At 44.1% G+C, this 22,813-nt stretch overlaps 1 protein-coding gene across 1 annotated transcript in view; it reads right to left on the reverse strand.

The window, feature by feature from the left end:
* The window catches only part of APC2 (APC regulator of WNT signaling pathway 2), a 65,083-nt gene that overhangs the window by 39,702 nt on the left and 2,568 nt on the right, over positions 1 to 22,813 (reverse strand). The window contains exon 2 of the mRNA XM_042479767.1: positions 16,503 to 16,796. Within this exon, the coding sequence (XP_042335701.1) occupies positions 16,503 to 16,556 (54 nt within the window). The 5' untranslated portion in view covers positions 16,557 to 16,796. The remainder of the gene's footprint in view (positions 1 to 16,502; positions 16,797 to 22,813) is intronic.

A 22,813-nucleotide genomic window follows, 5' to 3' on the forward strand; every position in this document is an offset into this window, starting at 1 on the left:
GCAATGCTCCTCTACACTCTACATTGGCCAGGATAGTCTCTATACAAGAGGACTATTGGATACAAATCGGATCTTAGAAATGGCAATATCCCAAAGCCAGCTGCAGAACATGCCAACCTTCCTGGGTACACAGTGAAGAGTTACAGCAATAGGAATCTTCTCAGATAAGATTTTGAAACCAAGGAAACTGGTTTTTGGTAAGATTTATTGCATCAGTACTAACTGACCACTGTAAAGATCTGAAAGACCTGTATCACTTCACCCAGCCCCTAAAATTCACAACTTGAAGCAGGGAATTGTGTTATATATACAGTATGCATGCTATTTTTCTGCAGCTTCACTGATCAAGACAAACCTCAGCACTGAGTTGTACCTCAAAGGCAGAGAGAAAAGATTAGCAACAAGCAAATGCACCAAAGAACAGAACTGTGGGTAAGGAACTTGAATGGCAACACTTTTCTCCCATAAGATTCTTGTGAGGTTCGCTTTCTATGCTGCAGCATACTCTTATTGTAGAGTAACAGAGGCTGCTGCAAAATCCATCAGCTCTTTGCCCTGAAGACAGAGGAGAAAATGTCAATTTCCCAAGCAACAGGGAATAAAAACAGATGAATTACGGTGGCACCCTATCCACTTTTGAGCTCAGCAGCTGGATCCGGTGTAATGCCGTGCGCCAATGTGCACACCTCGTGGCTCAATGGATGAAAACATCAGGGCGCATAGTCCCTTCCAGCACGTGGGTGAGCTATGGCATGCGTGTGTGGGTAACTGGATGCTGATCCCTAGAGGCATATCAATATGATATAGCGCATGCCAGTGTCTCTGTACACATCGCTCACATGTGCTTTGAAGTGCCATCCTTGGGAACACTGGAAAAACGGCCGAATAGAGGCAGACCTTAGTTTAAAAGTCTCCGACAAGCTCCACTGTACAAAGGCCTTTTACTCCATACCCTTTTCTTTCTTGTCCTCTGTCAAGCTGACGGGTTCTTTTAAGCAGCATTGGCACTGGAAGATGGCAAAGGAGGACTGGAGAAACACAGAGTTTCATGCTAGGTTGCAACAGCATTCTTGCAAAACAAAACAAAAGCTAATTCAGCTTGAGCTGGGAAAGAATAGGGCAAGGCTCTGTCCTGGGCCCAGGGCTATTCAACATCTTTATCAATGACTTGGATGACAGAATTGGGGGCACACTTAGCAAATTTGCAGATGACACCAAGTTAGGAGAAGTAGCAAATACTCCAGAGGACAGGATCAAAATTCAAAATGACCTGAATAGACTAGAAAGCTGGGCCAAAGCTAACAAAATGAAATTCAACACAGAGTAAGGTACTACACTTTGGGTGGAAAAATGAAATGCACAGATATAGGATGGGCAACACCTGGCTGAATGAAACTACGTGTGAAAGGGATCTGGGAGTCCAAGTAGACCACAAGATGAACATGAGACAAGAGTGCAATGCAGCAGCTAACAAGGCCAATGGGATTTTAGGCTGCATCAATATATAATGTCTAGATCAAGGGAAGTAATAGTGCCCCTCTATTCTGCTGTGGTCAGGCCCCACCTGGAATACTGTGTCCAGTTCTGGGCACCACAATTCAAAAAGGATGTGGAGAAACTGGAGCATGTCCAGAGGAGGGCGACTAAAGTGGTGAAAGGTCTGGAAACCATGCCTTATAAGGAATGCCTTAGGGAGCTGGGGATGTTTAGTCTAAAGAAGAGAAGGTTAAGAGGTGATACGATAGCCCTGTTTAAATACTTGAAGTGGTACCATATTGAGGAGGGAGCAAGCTTTTTTTCTGCTACTCCAGAGACTAGATGCTCCAGGAAAAGAGATTCCACCTCAACATTAGGAGGAACTTCCTGACAGTAAGTGCTGTTCGACAGCCCTTCTCCCATAATCTGGTGACATCCCAAAGTGTGGAACAGCAAACCCAATCACTCCAAACCAACATGGTTGCGGTCATGGGAGCTGTAGTCCCAGTGAATCCGGCTGGGAGGAAGAACAACACACTGAGCCATAAGGTTCTAGACTAGGTTCTAGAGGAGGCAGCAAGATCCACGAAAAATAATCCAAAACTATCAAACACAGGAGTGCCTTAGTTGCTGGGGATTAGATGGCCTTTAGGTATCCTTCCAACTCTTGTTGTTGTGTGCCTTCAAATTGTTCCTGATATGCAATCCTAAAGTGAACCCTATCACAAGATTTTCTGGGGCTGAGAGTGTGTGACTCGCCTAAGGTCACCCAGTGAGCTTCCATGGCTGAGTGGGGATTTGAACCCTGGTCTCCAGAGTCATAGTCTAACACTCAAAGCATGATATCATGCTGGCTCTCCCTATAATTCTATTAATCTCTTTGCATTTACAACAACAACAAAAAAGAAAAGCTTTTTGCAATACATTGCTTCTCTCTTGAACTTGCTCATTAAAATGAATGGAGGGAGGAGAAATCCTTTAGCTTGGAGAGAGATGACACTGAATTGGCTCAAAATTAGCTTGGCAACCAGTGAGGCAGACCTTGGTTTTTCCAGTTCTGGCCAATGTAAAACCAAGAGGCGCGTCTCTCTCTCCCCCCCCCCCCCCCCCCGGCTCCTTTGCTTTTCCCCCCCCAATAAAAAGAGCTCAATGCAAACCAAGAGGCAAAAATGGCTTCCAAACAAAGCCGTTCTATTTTTTTTCCCAATTAAAAAAAAATTGTACCAAAAATGCAAATAAAAAAATGGCCTTGCCCTTCGGCATCTCTTCCCTTTCCTGAATAGGGAGAGTCGACAACATGGCTTTGTGCCTCCTTCGTCTTGCATTGGCCAAGAGATCTCCAGGGACCAGTCCTATCCAGTGAATAAATCAGAACAAAAGGGATGGGGGGGGGTGGATTAAATAGAGCAAGTAAGCAACAGCGGAAGGGATGCCAAATGGTCCTGGCCAATCCCAGAGCTCTTTGGTAACCATGGAGATGCCCAACAGAGCTGGGATGGAAAGGAGAAAAGGAGGAGGGCAAGGGGGGGCATCTCAAATACCCCCCATTTGAACCCCCCACCCCACAATGCAAGGGAAGCCAGTACTTCGATTCTCTCATTTATGCATTTACTTCCCTCCATCGCAGGGCCGGAGCTACAAAGGAAGGAATGAGGGCACTGACCCCGCAAAATAAGAATCAATGGGGAAGAAGAGAGGGCCAGCTTGTTTGCTGCTGCTCCAGGGACTAGACCATGAAGCAATGGCTTCAAAGGCACAAGGGAAGAGATCCCAGCTAAACTCTGGGAAGAATGGCTTTACTGGAAGAGCTCTCCGAGACTAGAGAGGGGACTGCAGCCAAGAAATCAGATTAGCAACGGGAAGAGCAGCTACGAAAGAACTAGACAAGATCCTAAAGTGTAAAGACATACAACTGAGCACTACAGTTAGAATTGTCCAAGCCATGGCATTCCCCATCGCCAAGTACGGATGTGAAAGCTGGAAAAGAAAGGGGATAGGAAAAGAATAAACTCACGGGAGACGTGGCGCGGGCGAAGAGTGCTGAGGATACCCTGGGCAGCCAAAAAGATGAACAAAACAGGTCCTTGAACAGATCAACCATGAACTCCCCCTGGAAGCCAGGATTATTAAATTGAGACTGTCATGCTTTGGCCACCATCGTGAGAAGGGAGGACTCATTAAAAAGACAATAATGCTGGGAAAGGTAGAAGATAGTAGAAAGAGAGGAAGACGCCATGCCAGACTCAGTGAGGGAGGACATGGGACTGGGTTTGCAGGGTAGGAGGCCTTGGACATGGTTCATCCCAGAGGACAGGATCAAAATTTAAAATGACCTGAATAGACTAGAAAGCTGGGCCAAAGCTAACAAAATGAACTTCAACAGGAAGAAATGTAAGGTACTGCACTTTGGGCGGAAAAATTAAATACACAGATATAGGATGGGGGACACCTGGCTTAAGGAGACAACATGTGAAAGGGATCTAGGAGTCCAAGTAGACCACAAGTTGAACATGAGTCAACAGTGCGATGAGGCAGCTAATAAGGCCAATGCGATTTTAGGCTGCATCAATAGAAGTATAGTGTCTAGATCAAGGGAAGTAATAGTGCCACTATATTCTGCTCTGGTCAGACCCCACCTGGAATACTATGTCCAGTTCTGAGTAAAACAATTCAAAAAGGACATTGAGAAACTGGAGCCATGTGTCCAAAGGAGGGTGACTAAAATGATGAAGGGTCTGGAAACTATGAAGCCCTATAAGGAACGACTGAGGGAGCTGGGGATGTTTAGCCTGGAGAAGAGAAGGTGAAGAGGGGATATGATAGCCCTGTTTAAATACTTGGATGCCATATTGAGGAGGGAGCAAGCTTATTTTCTGCTACTCCAGAGACTAGATGCAATGGATTCAAACACCAGGAAAAGAGATTCCAGCTCAACAGTAGGAGGAGCTACCTGACAGTAAGGGTTGCATCATATTGTTGACTCATGTTCAACTAGTAGTCTACTAGGACTCCTAGACCCCTTTCACATGTACTGTTGTCAATCCAGGTGTCACCCAACCTATATCGGAGCATTTCATTTTTTTCCCCTTAAGTGCAGTACTTTACATTTCTGCATGTTGAAATTCTTTTTGTTAGTTTCAGCCCAGCTTTCTAACCTATTCAGGTCATTTTGAATTTTGATCCTCTCCTCTGGGGTATTAGCTACTCTTCCTAATTCGGTGTCATCTTCAAATTTGATAAGCAGGCCCTCTATTCTTTCATCCAAGTCATTGATAAAGATGTCGAATAGCCTTGGGCCCAGTACAAATCCCTGTGGCACCCCAAAGGTCACGTCTCTCCGGGATGAAAAGGAGCCATTGCTGAGCTCAAAATGACCCCAGCAATGATATATCCCTGTTGTTTCACTCCCCTTACATTTTTACAAGAACCACTCAACTTGGCTTCCAGGATTTAAGTCATAGATCTCTTTGTGTACACATCCTTAACATATAATGCTACTCCACCTCCCTTTCCATTCGGACTATTACTCTGGAATATAGTATCCCAGTCATGAGACTCATCCCACCAAGTTTCAGTGATGCCTATTAGTTATGAGCCACAAATCTGCCTCAACAACAACAACAAAAAGGTCTTTGCCCACCAGCAGAAAGAGAACAAGGATGGGCCTCCTGTGGATTACACAATTAAATCATTTTAAAGTTATGTAATTAAGTTATTTTAAATCTATGCGGCTCTCCCTGTTTGGAAGTTGGCAAGAAGCCTCTCCTCCTCCAGCGACAGGCCTGCGTCTCCATGATCATCGCAATCCTCATCACCGTCAATTATCTGCTCCATCTTCTAACCCCTTTTTCGGATGAGGAAAAGACGCAGAAAATTGAGTTAGGACCTAGAGGCCTGGTTTATTTTAAGCGTTCTTTGCTCATTATAAATTGATGCCGCGCAGGCTCCTGGGAGACGGACTTAGCGCTTGAAGGTGAATTGTCATCCCTTCACACTTCTTTGCCTTGTCAGTGAAACTTCTCATCAAGTTAACGCTATCCTTTCCCCCCGATCATCCAAAGCGATCAGAGGATTCCAAAAGACATCGGCGCAGGGCCTTTCCAGGTGTTTTGGACTACAGCTCCCATCGGCCCTAAAGAGGATGGACAATGCTTGCAATGATGGGAGCTGTAGAATAATAGAACTTAGAGTTGGAAAGGGTTGCGAGGGCCATCTAATTCAAACCCTGTCCTGCAGGAATGCACAATTACAACACTCCTAAAATGCCCATCCAACCTCTGCTTAAACTAAGGCTTCTCAGGGAGTCTATTCTACTGTCAAACAGCTCTTAAGAGTCATAAAAAAGGAGCATCTTTGTCAAAGGCTTTGTTAACCAAGAAGTGCATGTATCGTAACGTAAAATTGGTAAAATGTTTAAAACATGACATTGCAGCACTTCGGACAGAGCTGGTATCACCTTTCCTTCCCAGATTCCTCAACCAGCTTCCTAACCGAATCCCTGCGATTTCTGGCAAGTGGATCACACAGCGGTTGAACGGAAGAAGAAAAACCTTCTCGAACCTTGTACTTCCAGACACAATAGACAAAACTGGGGTAGACTGACCCGTGGTTTTATTTAGTATAAAGCAGCTTGAAAGAGAAGTTTCAGAGGTGATATGATAGCCCTGTTTAAATATTTGAAGGGATGTCATACTGAGGAGGGAGCAAGCTTGTTTTCTGCTGCTCCAGAGAACAGGACCCAAAGCAATGGATGCAAGTTCGAGGAAAAGAGATTCCACCTAAAGGTTAGTAATAACTTACTAATGGTAAGAGCTGTTTAACAGTGGAAGATGCCGCCTCAAAGTGTGGTGGAGTCTCCTTCCTTGGAGGTTTTTAAACAGAGGCTGGATGGTCATCTTTCAGGGATGTTCCTGCATGGCAGAATGAGTAAATGATCATGTTCAGTGGAGGATGAGCAAGATGGTACCGACCCTAAAAACCAACCCCTGAGAGGAATGGCTGAGAGACCTGATGTTTAGCCTAGAGAAGAGATTACTGAAATGTGATATTGCTAGCTGTCTCCAAATACTTGAAGAAGGACAGATAAAAACCAGGACACATGTGACAAAGAAACCACAGAGTCTAGTCAAAATGTCAAAACTGATTAATGAAAAACATCAAACGAGGAGAGGTTGCAGCCCTTTGCTTTTGCCTGAGCCCACTAGGAATGGCAAGACTCTGCCCCCTCATTTCCTTTAACTGAATACAAACTTTATATTCTTTTGAACTCAGTTTGCAGCAATTCAAGTAAGCTGAGGACAACGGGGGAAACATGGGAGGAGAGAGATGAAACTGGGAATTTCTAAAAGCAGCTGAGAAAGTGGGATGACTAGATGACCAGAACCAAATTAAACAGGAGGACTATCTCACATCAGAGTGTGTTCAGGTTGGCAAAAGTGATGCATGAGGAAGAACACATAAGCTAGGAGTCTGCAGCAGTTTGCTTTTGCCTGAGCTGACTGGGGATGACAAAACTATTTCTCCTTCCCCCTTCCCCTCCTACTTAACTGAGTGCATACTACTTTTCCATCTTTAACTCAGTTTGCAGCAGCTGAAGTAAGCTGAGGACAAAGGGGGAAAGTATGAAGAGGAGAGAGAAACCGGGACATACCTAAAGGAGCTGAAAAAGTGGGACAGCAGAGGATTTACTGGAATTTACCTTGAGAAAGCAGGACAGTTGGAGCTGTCTAAAGACAGTATCCTTGTCTTTAGGAGATAGGACCCAAACCCATGAATGCGAACTGCAAGAAAGAAGATTATAGTCCAAAACACACTGGAGAAATAATCCAGTTTGAGACCACTTTAACTGCCCTGGCTCAATGCTAGGGAATTCTGGGAAATGTAGTTTTGTAGCTGAGCCAGGACAGCTAAAGTCGTCTCAGACTGGATTATTTCTGCTGTGTGTTTTGGACATCTGTCTAAACCTAATACAGGATTCCCTGGTCGTAAGAGCTGCTGTCAGTGGGTTGGACTGGATGGTCCTTGGGATCCCTTCCAACCTTACAGTTTTACAACTGAATGAGGTTGAAGGAGAGTGAATCCCTCGGAGCTTGGTGACAATTTTGGACTAAGATTCTCAGAACCCCATTGGATGGCCAGTGGTTATCAAAGCTTTGAATGAGGTTGAGACTCAGGTTTCCAGCAGCTATATGCACAGTCTTAGGCTAACCCTACAATACCAGCAACGATTAATACATTAATCTCATCCCCAAACACCTTTGCTGCTTGAATGAGGCTGCTGGAAAAAAGAAGCAGGATTAGAGTCTGTGGGAAAGGATTTGTAATCTTGATGTCGGTATCATTGGCAAACTCCTTAGAGGCACTTAGTGGCTGTCTGGTCCTTAAGTCTTATCCTATGTCCCCTCCCTGCCTTTGCCACTGATTTGGATAGATTTAGATGGTGAATCTCCAGGCAAAAGGAAATGGAATAAACCTCATACCAAAAAATGGGTGGAAGGTAGATAGTTACAGCCAACAATCCCAGCAGCCCCAGACCTTGTTGGCTTAGGAAATTCTGGGATCGGTCACTCTGAAATCAAAACATTGAATCCTTTTGTTGGTTCAAAGTAGAGTTCTGGACAACTCATTTTAAGAAAGATCTAGACTCTGGAGACCAAGGTTTGATTCCCAGCTCAGCCATGAAAACTCCTAGGTGACCTTGGGCAAAGCCACATGCTCTCAGCCTCAGAGGAAGGCAATGGCAAACCTCCTCTGAACAAATCATGCCAAGAAAACCCCTTTAGGGACACCATATGTCGGACCCGGAAACAACTTGAAGGTACACAACAACAAGAAGACAAGTTGGACTGTATTCAGAGAAGGGCAACAAAGACGGCAAGAGGTATGGAAAACAAAACCAGAGTAAAGGGTGTTGGGCAGGTTCAATGTGACGAAGAGAAGATGGAGGGATGACATGATCACACTCTTGAAATATGTTAAGGATGGTTACAAAGAGGAAACAGACCTGTTCTTGGCTGTAGGACCAGGTCTGGAAAACAAGTCACAGGAGGATATATTTCAATTGAACATTAGAAGGAATGTCTTGAAAGTGAGAGGGGTTCAGCAGTAGAACCACTAGCCTAGAGTTGGTAGGGTCTCCTTCACTGGATGTCTCCAAAAAGAGGCTGGACTGCTCCCTGCTGGGGATGCTTTCCTTGGAGATCCTGCAGTGAACAGACTTGATGGTCCATCAAGCCCCTTTCAAATGTGTGATTCCAAAGTTCTATTAATCTTCAATGCAGTAGGAAGTAATATTTACTGAAGGGTTGCCAGAAAAAGCTGTCAACAGATGAGAGCTTAACTGTTCTCTTACTTCCCTGTTGGAAGATGGCTGGGTTTCTAGAAAGGGGGAAAGGATATCAGTTTCTTTCTTTCCTCTCCCCTCCCATGAAATGGATTGAACATAGGTCTAGGAGCCCTACTGTAAGGGCTCTTTGACAGTGGAAGGGACTGCCTCGGAGGGCGGTGGAGTCTCCTTCTTTGGCGGTCTTTAAACAGAAGTTGAGTGGGCATCTTTCACTTTTTTCGCTGTGTATTCCTGCATGGTACAGTGTTGGACTAGTAGAGGGTCCTTGCGGGACCCTTCCAACTCTACCGTTTTATGAGCTCTAAAGAGGAAGATTAAAAAAAGAAAGACCCTTCAAATGAAAGAGAAAGAAGGGGAAAGGCCTTTACAATTAAACAGGAGAAAGGGGGTGAAATAAATTAAAGAAAGGGCATTAGATGGCATAATAGAAAGGATGATTGTAAAAGGAAAGAAAGAGAGAAGCAGGAAGGCAAGGTGGAAGAGAGAGAGAAAGCAGCCACCCAGTCAATCTTTTTGATGTGCGATGCTTGTCCTCTGCTCTTCTCTGACCTGTGACTCCAATGGCCATGGGTCTCTCCCTTCTCCCCACATGGGAGCCCCATGGGGTATTAAACAAGCAGACTGTTGTTACTACCTTCTGCTCATTGAAATTTCAGTAAGGTCTGGGAATGGGGAGGCTAGGAAAGAGGAAACCTGACCTTGCAAACAGAGTAGCCCCAGAGGAGGAGGAGAAGGGGGCCTTCACAGCACCAACACTGCCAGCAGCAACGGCTTTCCCCCTCCTCCTCCACATCTCCAGATTGCATCCCCTCGGCGGTGACACATTGCAGGGGAACCATTTCAAAGGAAGGTCAATGCCATTGCTGGACACCAAGGGAATCAATCCTGCCTCCCCCTCTCCACCACAGGATGAGAAGGAGGAAAGGACCACTGTCTCCATGGAAATGGGTCCTGCTACTTAGGGTCCTTTGCCTTCTTCTGCTTCGGAGGACAAGATGCGGACAACCTGCCAGGGATGGGCAGCAAAGATGCGTAGGGTCGGCGTTGGTGGAGTGTTATAAAAACAATACTGCTGATTTGGGAGAGGGTTTGGAAGCAGAAAAGAAGGTGCAGGGGCAGGTGAAATTTTAATTTAAAAACTATCCCTGCTACTCTACAAGGTTTTTGAAAAAGTGCATCAGGTTTCCAAGACGCAGGCAGTACCAGAATGAGCCCATCCATCAAAGGGTCTGTTGACAAATGAGGAGGTCCCTTGCCTTTCCAAAAGAGTCTATCTGTCCTTCGGATCAGTCTCCGTTGGCATCAGGAGACTTGCTTCAGGCTCTTTGTTGTTGCTGTGTGCCTTCAAGTCATTTCTGATTTATAATACTCTATCACAGGGTTTTCCCTGCATGATTTATTCGGGGGGGGGGCATACTTATCAAATTTGCAAATGACAACAAAATAGGAGGAGTAGGTAATACCCCAGAGGACAGGATCAAAATTCAAAATGACCTGAATAGACTAGAAAGCTGGGCCAAAGCTAACAAAATGAAATTCAACAAGGAGAAATGTAAGGTACTGGATTTAGGGTGGAAAAATGAAATGCATAAATATAAGATGGGGGACACCTGGCTGAACAAGAGACTTATATGTCTGAAAGGGATTTGGGAGTTCAAGTGGATCACAAGATGAACATGAGACAAGAATGCAGTGCGGCAGCTAACAAGGCCAATGAGATTTTAGGCTGCATCAATAAAAGTATAGTGTCTAGAAGGTAAGTAATAGTGCCACTCTATTCTGCTTTGTTCAGGCCCCACCTGGAATACTGTGTCCAGTTCTGGGTAAAACAATTCAAAAAGGACATTGAGAAACTGGAGCCATGTGTCCAAAGGAGAGAGACTAAAATGGTGAAGGGTCTGGAAACCATGAAGCCCTGTGAGGAAAGACTCAGAGAGCTGGGGATGTTTAGCCTGGAGAAGAGAAGGTTAAGAGGGGATATGATAGCCCTGTTTAAATATTTGAAGGGATGCCATGTTGAGGAGGGAGCAAGCTTGTTTTCTGCTGCTCCAGAGACTAGAACATGGAACAATTGATGCAAGTTACAGGAAAAGAGATTCCACCTCAACATTAGCAGGAACTTCCTGACAGTAAGGGCTGTTTTACAGTGGAACACTTCCTTAGCGGTCTTTAAACAGAGGCTGGATGGTCATCTGTCGGGATCCTTTGATGGAGAGTTCCTGCATGGCAGAATGGGGTTGGACTGGATGGCCCTTGGGATCTCTTCCAACTCTATGATTCTATGACTCCTCTGAGGCTGAGAGTGTGTGAGTTGCCCAGGATCGCCCAGTGGGTATCCATGGCCAAGCGGGGAATCACTCCCTGGTCTCGTCGTAGTCCAACACTCAAACTACTACACTTTGCTGGCTCTCAACTAAAATAGGTACTTTTAATTGTAAAACACAGCCTCAGAATGGAACAAAACTGTGTGGCAGAAAACATACACGAGGAGTAAGGCCACAGCCACATAATTATCAAAGTAATGAAAACGGAGTGACACTGCAAAAGGAGTGAAGTTGTCCCTCTCGAAGTTATAATTATAACGTAAAGTAGCCCCAACTTATTTATCCTTTTAAAAAGGAAGAAGTTGCAAACGGCGCATTCTTTGTCATTCAACGTGTCCAAGCTCTGCTCTTTTCTGGCTCCTGGCATATAAGCGCATCATGCGTGCAGAAATAACTATTAGTCAAACTATTACTCAAATTGTGAGAAGGCGTCTTGGCTTTGGGTCAGAGGCAAATTTTGCACGCTAGTTCTCTGGGGAAATGGCAGAGAAACCTATTCGTTTTGGCTAATCGTAAGACGGATGCTACTCAAATGATAATAATAAACTTAGTTATGAACTATGAAGTCCTGCATTCCAACCTTAGCTCTGATGTGAACTCAGAGACCTCAAGCAAATCTCCATTTGAAATAAGTGGCCTGATAAGATTGGACTTCCTTCCAGGGCTGTTATTGTAAGGCCCAGGTTTCCGGCCCCAACTGAAACGTTTTAAACACTTGAAAGTGTTGTTATTTAGGGTTGCTGCCGTTAAAACCACGGAGGCTCCTGTGCTTTTATTGACTGTGTCTATTAATATTGTAATAAATTTAATTCCATTTTAATGTACCACTTTTCTGTTTTTAATTATACTCTTCTTTTAATGTTGAGAGCCAGCCACTCTGCATCCCAGCTCTGGGGAAAGAAAGGGGTACAAAGAAATATGATGATGTGGAGTCAAAGGCTTTAATGGCCAGCATCCATAGGGTTTTTTTTGTAGGTTTTTGGGGCTCTGTGGCCATGTTCTAGAAGAGTTTCTTCCTGACGTTTTGCCAGCATTTGTGGCTGGCATCTTCAGAGAATGCTGCCATGGAAGAGAGCTGGAGATCCAGCAGACACTAATACTCCTTTGCATATCCTCCCATCCTGAGGCCCTGCCATCACAACAGAACAATACATAGATTAACATGGAATTTCCTACACACACACACACACACACACACACACACACACACACATACATATATATATACACACAGCTCTCTTCTATGCCAGCATTATCTGAAGATGCCAGCCACAGATGCTGGTGAAACATCAGGAATAACCTCTTCTAGAACATGGCCACATAGCCCCCAAAACCCAGAAAAAACTAAATATGATGATGATGATGTATGGAAGAGAGGATTTCAGCTGTGTTGCTTGTCACCTGGTTGCTTGATATAAATCCCTCTTGCAGGGACGTAGCTAGGATTTTAGGAAGGGGGGGGTCCAGACTAAGTGCCACCATTATAATGGGGCTTGAGTGCAGCGGCGCAGCAGCACACACCATTCATTTTTCTAATGGAAGGGGGGGTCCAGACCCCCAGAACCCCCCCCTTGGCTACGTCCCTGCCTCTTGTTTGTTGTTCATAGAATCCTAGAGTTGGAAGAGACCCCAAGGGCCATCCAGTCCAACCCCATTCTGCCATGCAGGAAATCTCAATCAAAGCATCCCCTGTGACAGATGGCCATCCAGCCTCTGCTTAAAGATCTCTAAGGAAGGAGACTCCACCAGAATCTCCGAGGAAGGAGTTTGTTCCACTGTCAAACAACCCTTACTCTCCGGAAGTTCCTCCTAATGTTGAGGTGGAATCTCTTTTCCTGCAGCTTGCATCCATTGCTCTATTGGGTCCTAGTCTCTGGAGCAGCAGAAAACAAGCTTGCTCCATCCTCAATATAACATCTCTTCAGATATTTAAACAGGGCTATCATATCACTTCTTAACCTTCTCTACTCCAGGCTAAACATCCCCAGCTCCCTAAATCGTTCCTCATAGGACATGGTTTCCAGACCCTTCACCATTTTAGTCGCCCTCCTTTGGACACACACCAATTTCTCAACATCCTTCTTAAATTGTGGTCCATGTCTTCAAGTCCCTTTTGAATTATGGGGACACTTTTATGGGGTTTTCTTGACAAGATTTGTTCAGAAGGGGTTTGCTTTGTCTTTCTCCGAGGCTGAGAGAGTATGACTTCCCCAAGTGGGTTTGTATGTCTGAATGGGAACTTGAACCCTGGTCTTCCGGTCCCCAAATCCAACACTCAAAGCACTACTACAGCAAGCTGGCTCTCAGTTCCCTCCACTACACAACCCTTAAAGGCATAGGAGGTGGCTTTTGCTCTGGCAACCCTAGTTGCTATGGTTGTGGATTAATGGTCACAACCATGTGTAATTTTTAGCTGCAAACAGGTTGAAGACATTTTACACCCCGTTGTAGTGCATTCTGTTCAGGCCAGAGGAGAAATCATATTTGTGTTACTCAGAAAAGCTTCCACAGCATAGAATAAAGGAACAGATAGAAGATAGAAGAGCCACGTAGAAAAGAGACAAAGGAGAAAGAAATAGAAAATATTGTATTTTAAGAGGATAAGATAATATGCCAGAGAACATGAAATAGAAGTAAAAGTGGGACAAGGGGAAGGAAAAAATGTTCAGATCGGAGAGATTAGGAAGTTTTGTTTTTAGAGAACAATACTTAAGTGTGCACATTATATTGCATGTTTAATGTTTTTTGTATGTGTTAAACTTGGTCATGTGAAGGTCTTAGAGTATACAAGAGTGTTGTCTGCTTTTGTTTTTATGTGTTGGACGTTTATATTGCCATAACAAAATATAATCTGGAGGAAAAAGCCAAAAACAGAGTTTACCGCTGCAATATTTTTGGAGGCGAGTAGCTTTTCTGCAGCAGCCCGGAAATTATATACTGATTTTTCTCATTACTCCAATCACTGATCTGAAAGGATTAGAAATATATCTGCTGTACAGTCTATTATGCTTCCAAAGTGGTTCAAAAGCAGGCTGCATCTCAATTTTACTTTGCCAGGCATTGTTTTGGTCTTTCAAAGACTCCCGAACTGTAACAGTCTTTGTCCTTGTCTCCAGGCAACTAAGATTGGATTTGGGTATCATAAGCATCAATTCACATAGGACAAAAAGGTCCATAATAGAGTATGTATGAGAGACACAGACGAGACCACAAAAGAGATTGAAAGAGAGAAGATGCCATGATATGAGCCCCAGAATATATAAAATGATCACAAGAACTAAATGGAGCCTTCAACTGCAGAGGCAGTCCATCTGTGAAGACCAGCCTCTGGGGAAATTATTATTGCTTTATATCTTCCTTGGCACACTTTCCTGAAACCATTGGGCCAGTTGCTGTCTGGAAATAGAGCATCAAACTAGGTTTCGGGGCCTGATTCAGCATCAGCAACAACAGGATTCTTTTTGCTGACCTACATCTTAAGGGTTGCATTTTCCTCAACCACTATACCTCCTGTTGATATTGATCACAGTCCAACTTCCATAATGACAGCTAGATGGAGCCTCCAGCTACAGAAACGGTCCATCTGTGCATGCCAAGTGCTGGAGTAACAACAAGAAAAGGTCACCTTCCTTGGCACACTTTCCTGAAACCATTTGCTGTTGCTGCCCGGAAATGGAGCATTGCACTAAGTGGGCCATTTGGGGCCTGATTCAGCACTTACAACAGCAGCAACAAAAACAACAAAAACAACAACAACAACACAGACTCTCCATCTTTGGAGATCTTTAGGCAGAGGTTAGGTGGGCATCTTTCAGGGATGCTTTACTTGAGTCTTTCTGCATGGAACAGGGTTGGATTAGATGGCCCTTGTGGTCCCTTCCAACACAGACTCTATCATTCAAGGGTGTATTTGGACAACCCACATCTTGTGGCATTACAGAGACCACAAGGGCCATCCAGTCCAACCCCTTGCCATGCAGGAACTCCCAATCTAAGCATCCCCGTCTTCAGCCTCACTATATCTTCCATGGACATCCCCTATGGTCCAGACAGAGAAGGGGATGAGAAAGATCTCTTTTGGGTTGGATCTCTGTCAAATTAGCCTCCTCTTGTCCTCTCTAGACACACAACTGTCTGCGGCACCCACAATGGCTTGTCAAACACACCCGTGGCAATGCTCCCCGCCCCTAAGGAAGGACAGCTAAATTTGTACCTGCATCCTTAAGGGCAAGAGAGTTTAGATTACAGTCTATGGTATATGTGTATGTGTACAGTGGGCCCTTGGTATCCACAGGAGTTTGGTTCCAGGACCCTCCATGGATCCCCAAGCCCACGGATGCTCAAGTCCAACTATATGCAATGCCGTAGTAAAATGGTGTCTGTTATATAAAATGGCAAAATCAAACTTTGCTTTTGGGAATGTATATATTTTACAAATATTTTCAAGCCATGGATGCTGGAATCCGTGGATATCAAGGGTCAACAGTATATGTGTATGTGTGCATATACTCTCCCTCTCTGTATGTGTGCGTGTGTGTGTCAAACACATCCTTGGCAATGCTCCCCATCCCTAAGTACCAAAAGCAGAATTTGTGCCTGAATCCTATATATTGTGTGTGTGTGTGTGTGTATGTGAATGATTCAGAATTTGTTCCTGAATCCTATATATCTTTGTGTGTGTGTGTATGCTTCAGACACAAATTCTGATTTCGGTAGTTAGGGAAGGGGAGCATTGTCAAGGGTGTGTTTGATGTATATATAATCTAAACTTCTCTCACCCCTAAAGGATGCAGGCACAAATTCTGCTTTTGTACTTAGGGATGGGGAACATTGCCAAGGGTTTGTTTGACACATACATACATACATATGCACACATACACATATATCTCAGAGTGGGAGGGTGTTTATATCTGGCTACATCATCTCTCTGTCCATTCCAAGAGAAGTGGAGAGGCGGAGGCTGAGTGATGCTGCTGCAGTCTAAACAAACCATCCCTTTCATGCGCAATGTGGGCCCTGCAAGATTACAACGCCAAGCCATCCTGGGCAACCCCCACATACCCACATATCCCCCCCCCCCGTGGACCTTGCCCACCACCCCAACTGCCCTCAACCCTATCCTTCCAGATCTAGATCTCATTCTTTTCCATCCTCAAGGATGCTGGGCATAAAGCCTGGTTCATATGTGCCACTCAGGTGGAGGGACAGGGCAGACCAGACTGACATCTTTTCCTTATTGCAAAACAGAAATCCCACAGGGACAGATGGTGGTTTTTCTTCCTGATGAGCTCCCAGGGTCAGAGGTGGTTTGAGACAAAGGGCTTCCAAAACATGCAAGCAAAGGAACCAGGGCTTACCTCCTCCCTGAAGAAAGCAGAATGGAGGGATGAGAGGAGCCAGAGCAATCCCATGGATGGCACATCCTTGGCCCACCCTTGGTCTGATGCTGATGCTGATGATGCTGCAGCTGCCTTCCTCCTCCTCCTTCAGGCTGGCTTTGCAGAAGGGAGGCTCCAGACTGAGATTGGTGAGTGATGCCGCCTCTGGCCGCAAGGTGGCACACGAGAGTCTCAGTCTCAGGTGCCAAGCAGGGAAAGAGATGCCCAGGTGAGATGCAGGTGGAATGTGGCATCAGATATCCTCCTCAGGCACTGCAAAATAGAGGGCATCCAGGAAAAATAGAGGACATTCTTTTTACCAAATAAAAGCTGAGTATACTGTATATACCCTTGTACAGTCGGCCCTTCTTATACATTGATTTTATATACACAGATTCCAGGATCCATGGTTTGAAAATGTTCAAAAAGAGTATAAATTTCAAGTATCAAACCTTGATTTTTCCATTTTATATAAGGGACACCATTTTGCTATGCCTTTGTATTTAATGGGACTTGATCATACAAGGATTTTGTTATTCACGGGGATTCCTGGGTCCACTGTATAAAAATCCATCATTTTGGCCCCAAAAACCTGCCCTCCACTTATATATAAGGTTGACTTATAGTCCATTATACATGGTACATTGATGCTCAAAATGGGGTACCCTTTGGAATTCCTCCCCGAATCATACAATCCTAGAGTTGGCAGAGACCCCAAGAATGGCCATCCAGTCCAAACCCATTCCGCCATGCAGGAACTCACAATCAAAGCATCCGCAAACAAATAATAGCAACCCATCCTTGGCTTAAAAACCTCCAAAGAAGGAGACTCTGCCACACTCCACAGTCAAACAGCTCTTACTATCAGGAAGTTCCTGCTAATGATGAGGTGGAATCTCTTTTCCTGTAGTTTGCATCCATTGCTCCATGTCCTACTCTCTGGAGCAGCAGAAAACAAGCTTGCTCCATCCTCATTGTGATGTGCCTTCAAATACTTAAACAAGGCTATTGTATCACCTCTTAACAGTCTCTTCTCCAGGTTAAACATACCCAGCTCCCTACGTCGCTCCTCATAGGGCATGGTTTCCAGACCTTTCACTATTTTGGTTGCCATCCTCTGGACATGCGCCAGCTTCTCAACATCCTTCTTGAACTGTGGTGCCCAGAACTGGACGGAGTATTCCAGGTGAGGCCTGGCCAAAGCAGAATAGAGTGGCACTATGACTCCCCTTGATCTATTCTACACACCTGGACAGAAGGTGGCAACATAGAACATGTCCTGGAAAAGGAGGATGCCTGGTCACAGTTTGGGGCCCTCCAGGTGCCATTCAGGACTGCCACTCCCAGAATTCCTGGCCATTGAAAGGGTGTCCAGACGCACTGCAAAAGGTAAGGCATTGGGGGAAAATGTAGGGCATTACCAAACAAAAGCTAAAACCACTCATAGAAATATCAATGCATCTCATATGGTTTATTTACAGCGACAATACATCACCTGTATTTTGTTATGTGCTCAGCCATGTTTGTTCTGATGAACTTGAGCTTTGTTAGAATGCCTTGTTGGCTTGCAATACACCTATATGACCCGAAGCAAGACAAATGCTTCAACTTGTACTTTGCTACCAACAACCCCTTGACAGGGCCAAAACACACTGCAGAATAAATCCAGTTTGAGATCACTTTTACTGCCCTCTTTGTTAGGGAATCCTGAGAACTGTAGTTTATTGTGGCGCTAGAGCTCTCTGACAGAGGAGGCTCAATGTCTCACACAACTACAATTCCCAGAATTCCCTAGCATTAAGCCAGGGCAGTTACAGCGGTCTCACACTGGGTTACTTCTGCAGTGTGTTTTGGCCCTGAATCTGCATTTAAATTATTCCTTCCATTCGTCCATTGGACTGATATTAAGGAAAAAACTCTTATTCTTATGTTATTAGTGTAGAAGTGATCTAGAGCCTCAGCTCACCACAAGCCGAATGAGCCATCTTTGTGATGCAGCAGCAAGTAATGCCAATACGCTCCTAGGCTGCATCAATAGGAGTATAGTGTCTTGGTTGAGGGAAGTCATAGTACCTAGAATGTTGTGTCCAGTTCTGTTCAAGAAGGATGTGGTCAAGGAGGAACATATCCAGAGGACGGTGACCAAAATGGTGAAGATATTGACTTCAGCCATCCAGATCTAGACTGGCAATGGTCACCCAAAGGACACTTTCCTGGAGACTAAATCTTGATGGATGTATTCAATGAATGGGTGCCAAATCTCATGAAAGGTCAATCCAGAGTCTATCTTCTCTGCCGTTTTCTCCATTAGCCACAAGCCCCAGAGTCTAGTCCTCCGTCCTGCAATATTTGACCTTCTTGGCTGTCTCAAGCCAAGCAAACTAATAAGTTCTTTATGTTGCAGGGTTAAACCACTGGATGGTTTTAACATGTCCTATGTATATGCGTTTTAACTTAATGTGTTCAAATGGTTTGTTGCGTTTTATGTTCTCCCCTGTCTCAAGCCTTAGGGAGTAGCAGGTAAGAAATAACATTTTACTATATATACTCGACTATAAGTCGACCTCGTGTATAAGTCGAGGGCAGGTTTGGGGGCCAAAATTGTGGATGTTTCTATGAGCCATGGACAAGTTGAGGGTAAAGCTTAGTTAGGAGCATGTAACAAAGGATGAAAAGGATGAAGTAAAAGAAAATGATGCCAAGGAATGCGGAATAGCGGTCTATAAATAAAATGTATTATTATTATTATTATTATTATTATTATTATTATTATTATTATTACGCTACAAAATCCCAGCAGGCATAACTGTCTGTGCTCACGCTAAAAGCTGGATGGATGAGAAAGCAAAGTGGGGATCAGTTATTCCAGGACAGATTACACTCTTTCCTTTCATCGGGGTTCCTTTCTTAATAAGAGTCAAAGTACAATACTTACATGGACCCATAAATAAATTGACTCAGGTTTTTGGGGTCAATTCTTTTACTAAAATTTCTAGACTTATACATGAATATAAACAGTAATTATTATTATTATTTACGAGAAAGTCTGGGTCAACTCAGCGGGACGGACATTTAGGAGCCAAGACCGCCTCTGGTTTATTGTCTCCATTAAACATTGAAGTGGGGAGTCTGTTTGTGGCATTAACCCATCCCATACTTTCAGCCCCCAAAACTTCATTCTAGGGTCGCTGTTAGTCGGAAGTGACTTGAAGGCATCCAGCAAAAACAAGTGAGAAAGCAAGACTGCATTACAAATGGATGGAGTCAAGGAAGCCACGGCTGCCCCAAATCTGCAAGACCTGAGCAGAGCTGGAGGTCTCTCATTCATAGGGTCATCATAAGTTAAAGTTGACTCAAGAGCCGTTAACAAATCATTCTTATGGGAAGACATAATGTCCTCATGTTGTCTCCCTTTGTAGCTTCATCCCTACTGTGTCTTGTCCAGACTCTGGCATCCCTAATCTTGGTGTTTATCACACGGAGCTTTTTGCAGCTCAGATCCGACATGACTGCGGCTCCAATGATGCAGATTCACGCAATAATGTGATGTGTTATCAGACACGATTCCTTTCTATGGGGGCTCCTTCTGTGGCACTTCCGCAGTGATTCCAAAGTGACCCCCTCATTTTGGCAAAATCGGTAAGAAGCGAATTCACTGAAATCGCTTCCAAGCTCACTTTGATTTCACTCCGAATTGGTCTGGTGTGGAATGCAACTTTGCTTCTGCTCTGGTTCACCACCACAACCCCCCGGTTGCAAATTTCCCATGATGCAGCACCACAATTTCCCCTCATTTTGTTTCCTTTCAATTTCAGGGCAACTCGTTTTTTGGGAATATATACATGTGTGTATGTGCGTGAATGTGGATATACTGTACAGTTATATCTGTCTGTCTGTCTGTCTGTCTGTCTGTCTGTCTGTGTGTGTGTTGAAATTGCCGAAATGGAAGGGAAAATTAAAAAGGGGATGAAGACAGAAATATTCACGAGGCAAATATTCACACAATCACGCAATTACGCAAAACAGGGAACAAGAACTTGCACCCCTTTTCACCCTGGAAACGTACAAGGTCTCGATGCATTCAGAACCCCACTGAGCATGCGCAAGGGTGCCGATTCAAATCGTTGAATCCCACTGGTGTGGTAATACAATGTGCACTCACTCTGCTTTGCGTGAATCCGCATCACTTGACTTGCTTTGGATTCGGTTCCCCCTCGATTCGGAAGGGCAACCAGGTGCGATAAAACGTTCACGTAGCTGATCTGAGCTGCAAAAACCGCCGTGTGATGAACCTCCTTGTCTTTTCTGCTACAGACTCACCCAAACTGGAAGCCTCACCCTGAAGGCTGGCCATAGCTTTATTTATACCAAAATACACCATAGTCAACAAGCATTTCCTGCTTCTTTGCTTAGCTGCCCTTGATGGAAAGAAAGAAGGGCATTTAATCGAAAGCTGTACGTTTCTGGACATCCTTTTTCCTCGTTCCTCTTGGAAATATAAAACCTATAACATCCTTCCAAAAACACTTTGTCAAGGCATCTGATCTTGGGACGACAGGCTTGTCAGGTAGGAATATGTCCCTCTCTTCACTTTCTAGCATGTTCATAATGCGTTTTTCCTTCCACGGTTTCCTTCTTTTGGACCCCCAAAAGTCCATGTCAATGATTTGAGGGGTAAAACACCCACAAATGTAGCAGTAGTTGGCCACAAGGCAGGGAAAATAAAATTAAAATATCTATATATTGTGGTGTTCGTTTTGCAGCCACAAAAACCTGAAGCATGAACTTTAAACGTGTTTAGATTTCTTAAGCAAGAAAGGCAAAGGAGAGTGAAAAGCGGAAGAAGCAAGACATGATGCTAAAAGTTATTATTTCTGCACAGGTTTGCTGGTGTGTAATGCCCAGGAAGGATAATTCCATCAATGGCAAAGGCTGTGAATGGCAAAATATCAAACGAGAAACAGAAACAGCAAATAGACTGCAAAGTCTCAGTTTACAAGATGTTATAGGGAATTTCTTCAGCAGAAGAACTGTCTAGAAACATGGAAAATAATGGAAGAAGCAACATCTATGACCTTATAATATTTTATGAGTTGTTGTTGTTGTTGTTATTATTATTATTATTATTATTATTATTATTATTATTATTATTATTATTATTATCTTGAGCCAGGGCAGTTAAAGCCGTGCCAAACCGGGTTATTTCTCCAGTGAATGCAGACCAAGATAACATTGCTAGTGTCACAGTGCCTTTCTGTTAATGTATAGTATGCACATACATTCCCTGAAAAGAGAGCTGGAGAAAGAATAGGAAAAGGCAGATGCAATTGTATATTTTCTCTGGGTCCTCCAAGGGGTCCTGAGAGGGCCCCCACAAATTAAATCCAATGGGGAAATTAATTTAGCTCAATAGGAAGCAGCAAAAGGGCTCCAGTAAGATAAAGCCGGGATCTAAGCCTCTGTATACCGGTTCCAAACCCAGAGAACTCCAGAGGCAGGTTCTAAATCAATTTAGTTTGTTAACAAATTAAAAAGGGGGAATCACCACCCAAGCGCACTCTCTCAGCCACTTTGAAAGTTAAGACAAGAATAGTTTTCTGTGGGTTTTTTGGGGTATATGGCCATGTTCTAGAAGAGTTTATTCCTGATGTTTAGCCAGGCGAAATGTCAGGAATAAACTGGTGAAACGTCAGGAATAAACTCTTCTAGAACATGGCCCTATAGCCCGAAAAAACCACAAAAAACTATGGATGCTGGCCATAAAAGCCTTTGACTTCACATTAAAACAAGAAGCTTGTCGATGGGATCTTTCAAGCCATTTCTCTTTTACGTACTTTTTATTAACTACGATCCAGCTATATCAACCATTTATCCTATATTGAACCTTGATATCATGTACCGAATATCAATCTAATGTCCTTTAGATTCAGACCTTTCTTCTTTCTTCATTTTCTTTCTCTTCTTTCTTTGTCTAAATTTATTCCCTAGAAGCTCATTCTTCAAAAGAAATCAGTGTAAATATGTCGATATTTAAATGATTTATAGGCACCCCAAAGTGTCTCTATTGTGGGGTTTTCTTGGCAAGGTTTGTTCAGAAGGGGCTTGCCATTGCCTTCCTCTGAGGCTGAGAGAGTATGACTTGCCCAAGTTCACCCAATAGCTTCCTGCAGTTGAGCAGATTCGAACCCTGGTCTCTAGTCATAATCCAATGCTCAAACCACTACGCCACACTAACTCCCAAGATGTTTGTACTGAATCCTAAAAGGAATAGGCAACCAGTCAAGAGATAT

Source organism: Sceloporus undulatus, chromosome 7, assembly GCF_019175285.1.
Source record: "Sceloporus undulatus isolate JIND9_A2432 ecotype Alabama chromosome 7, SceUnd_v1.1, whole genome shotgun sequence".
In the NCBI taxonomy this organism is placed as follows: Eukaryota; Metazoa; Chordata; class Lepidosauria; order Squamata; family Phrynosomatidae; genus Sceloporus; species Sceloporus undulatus.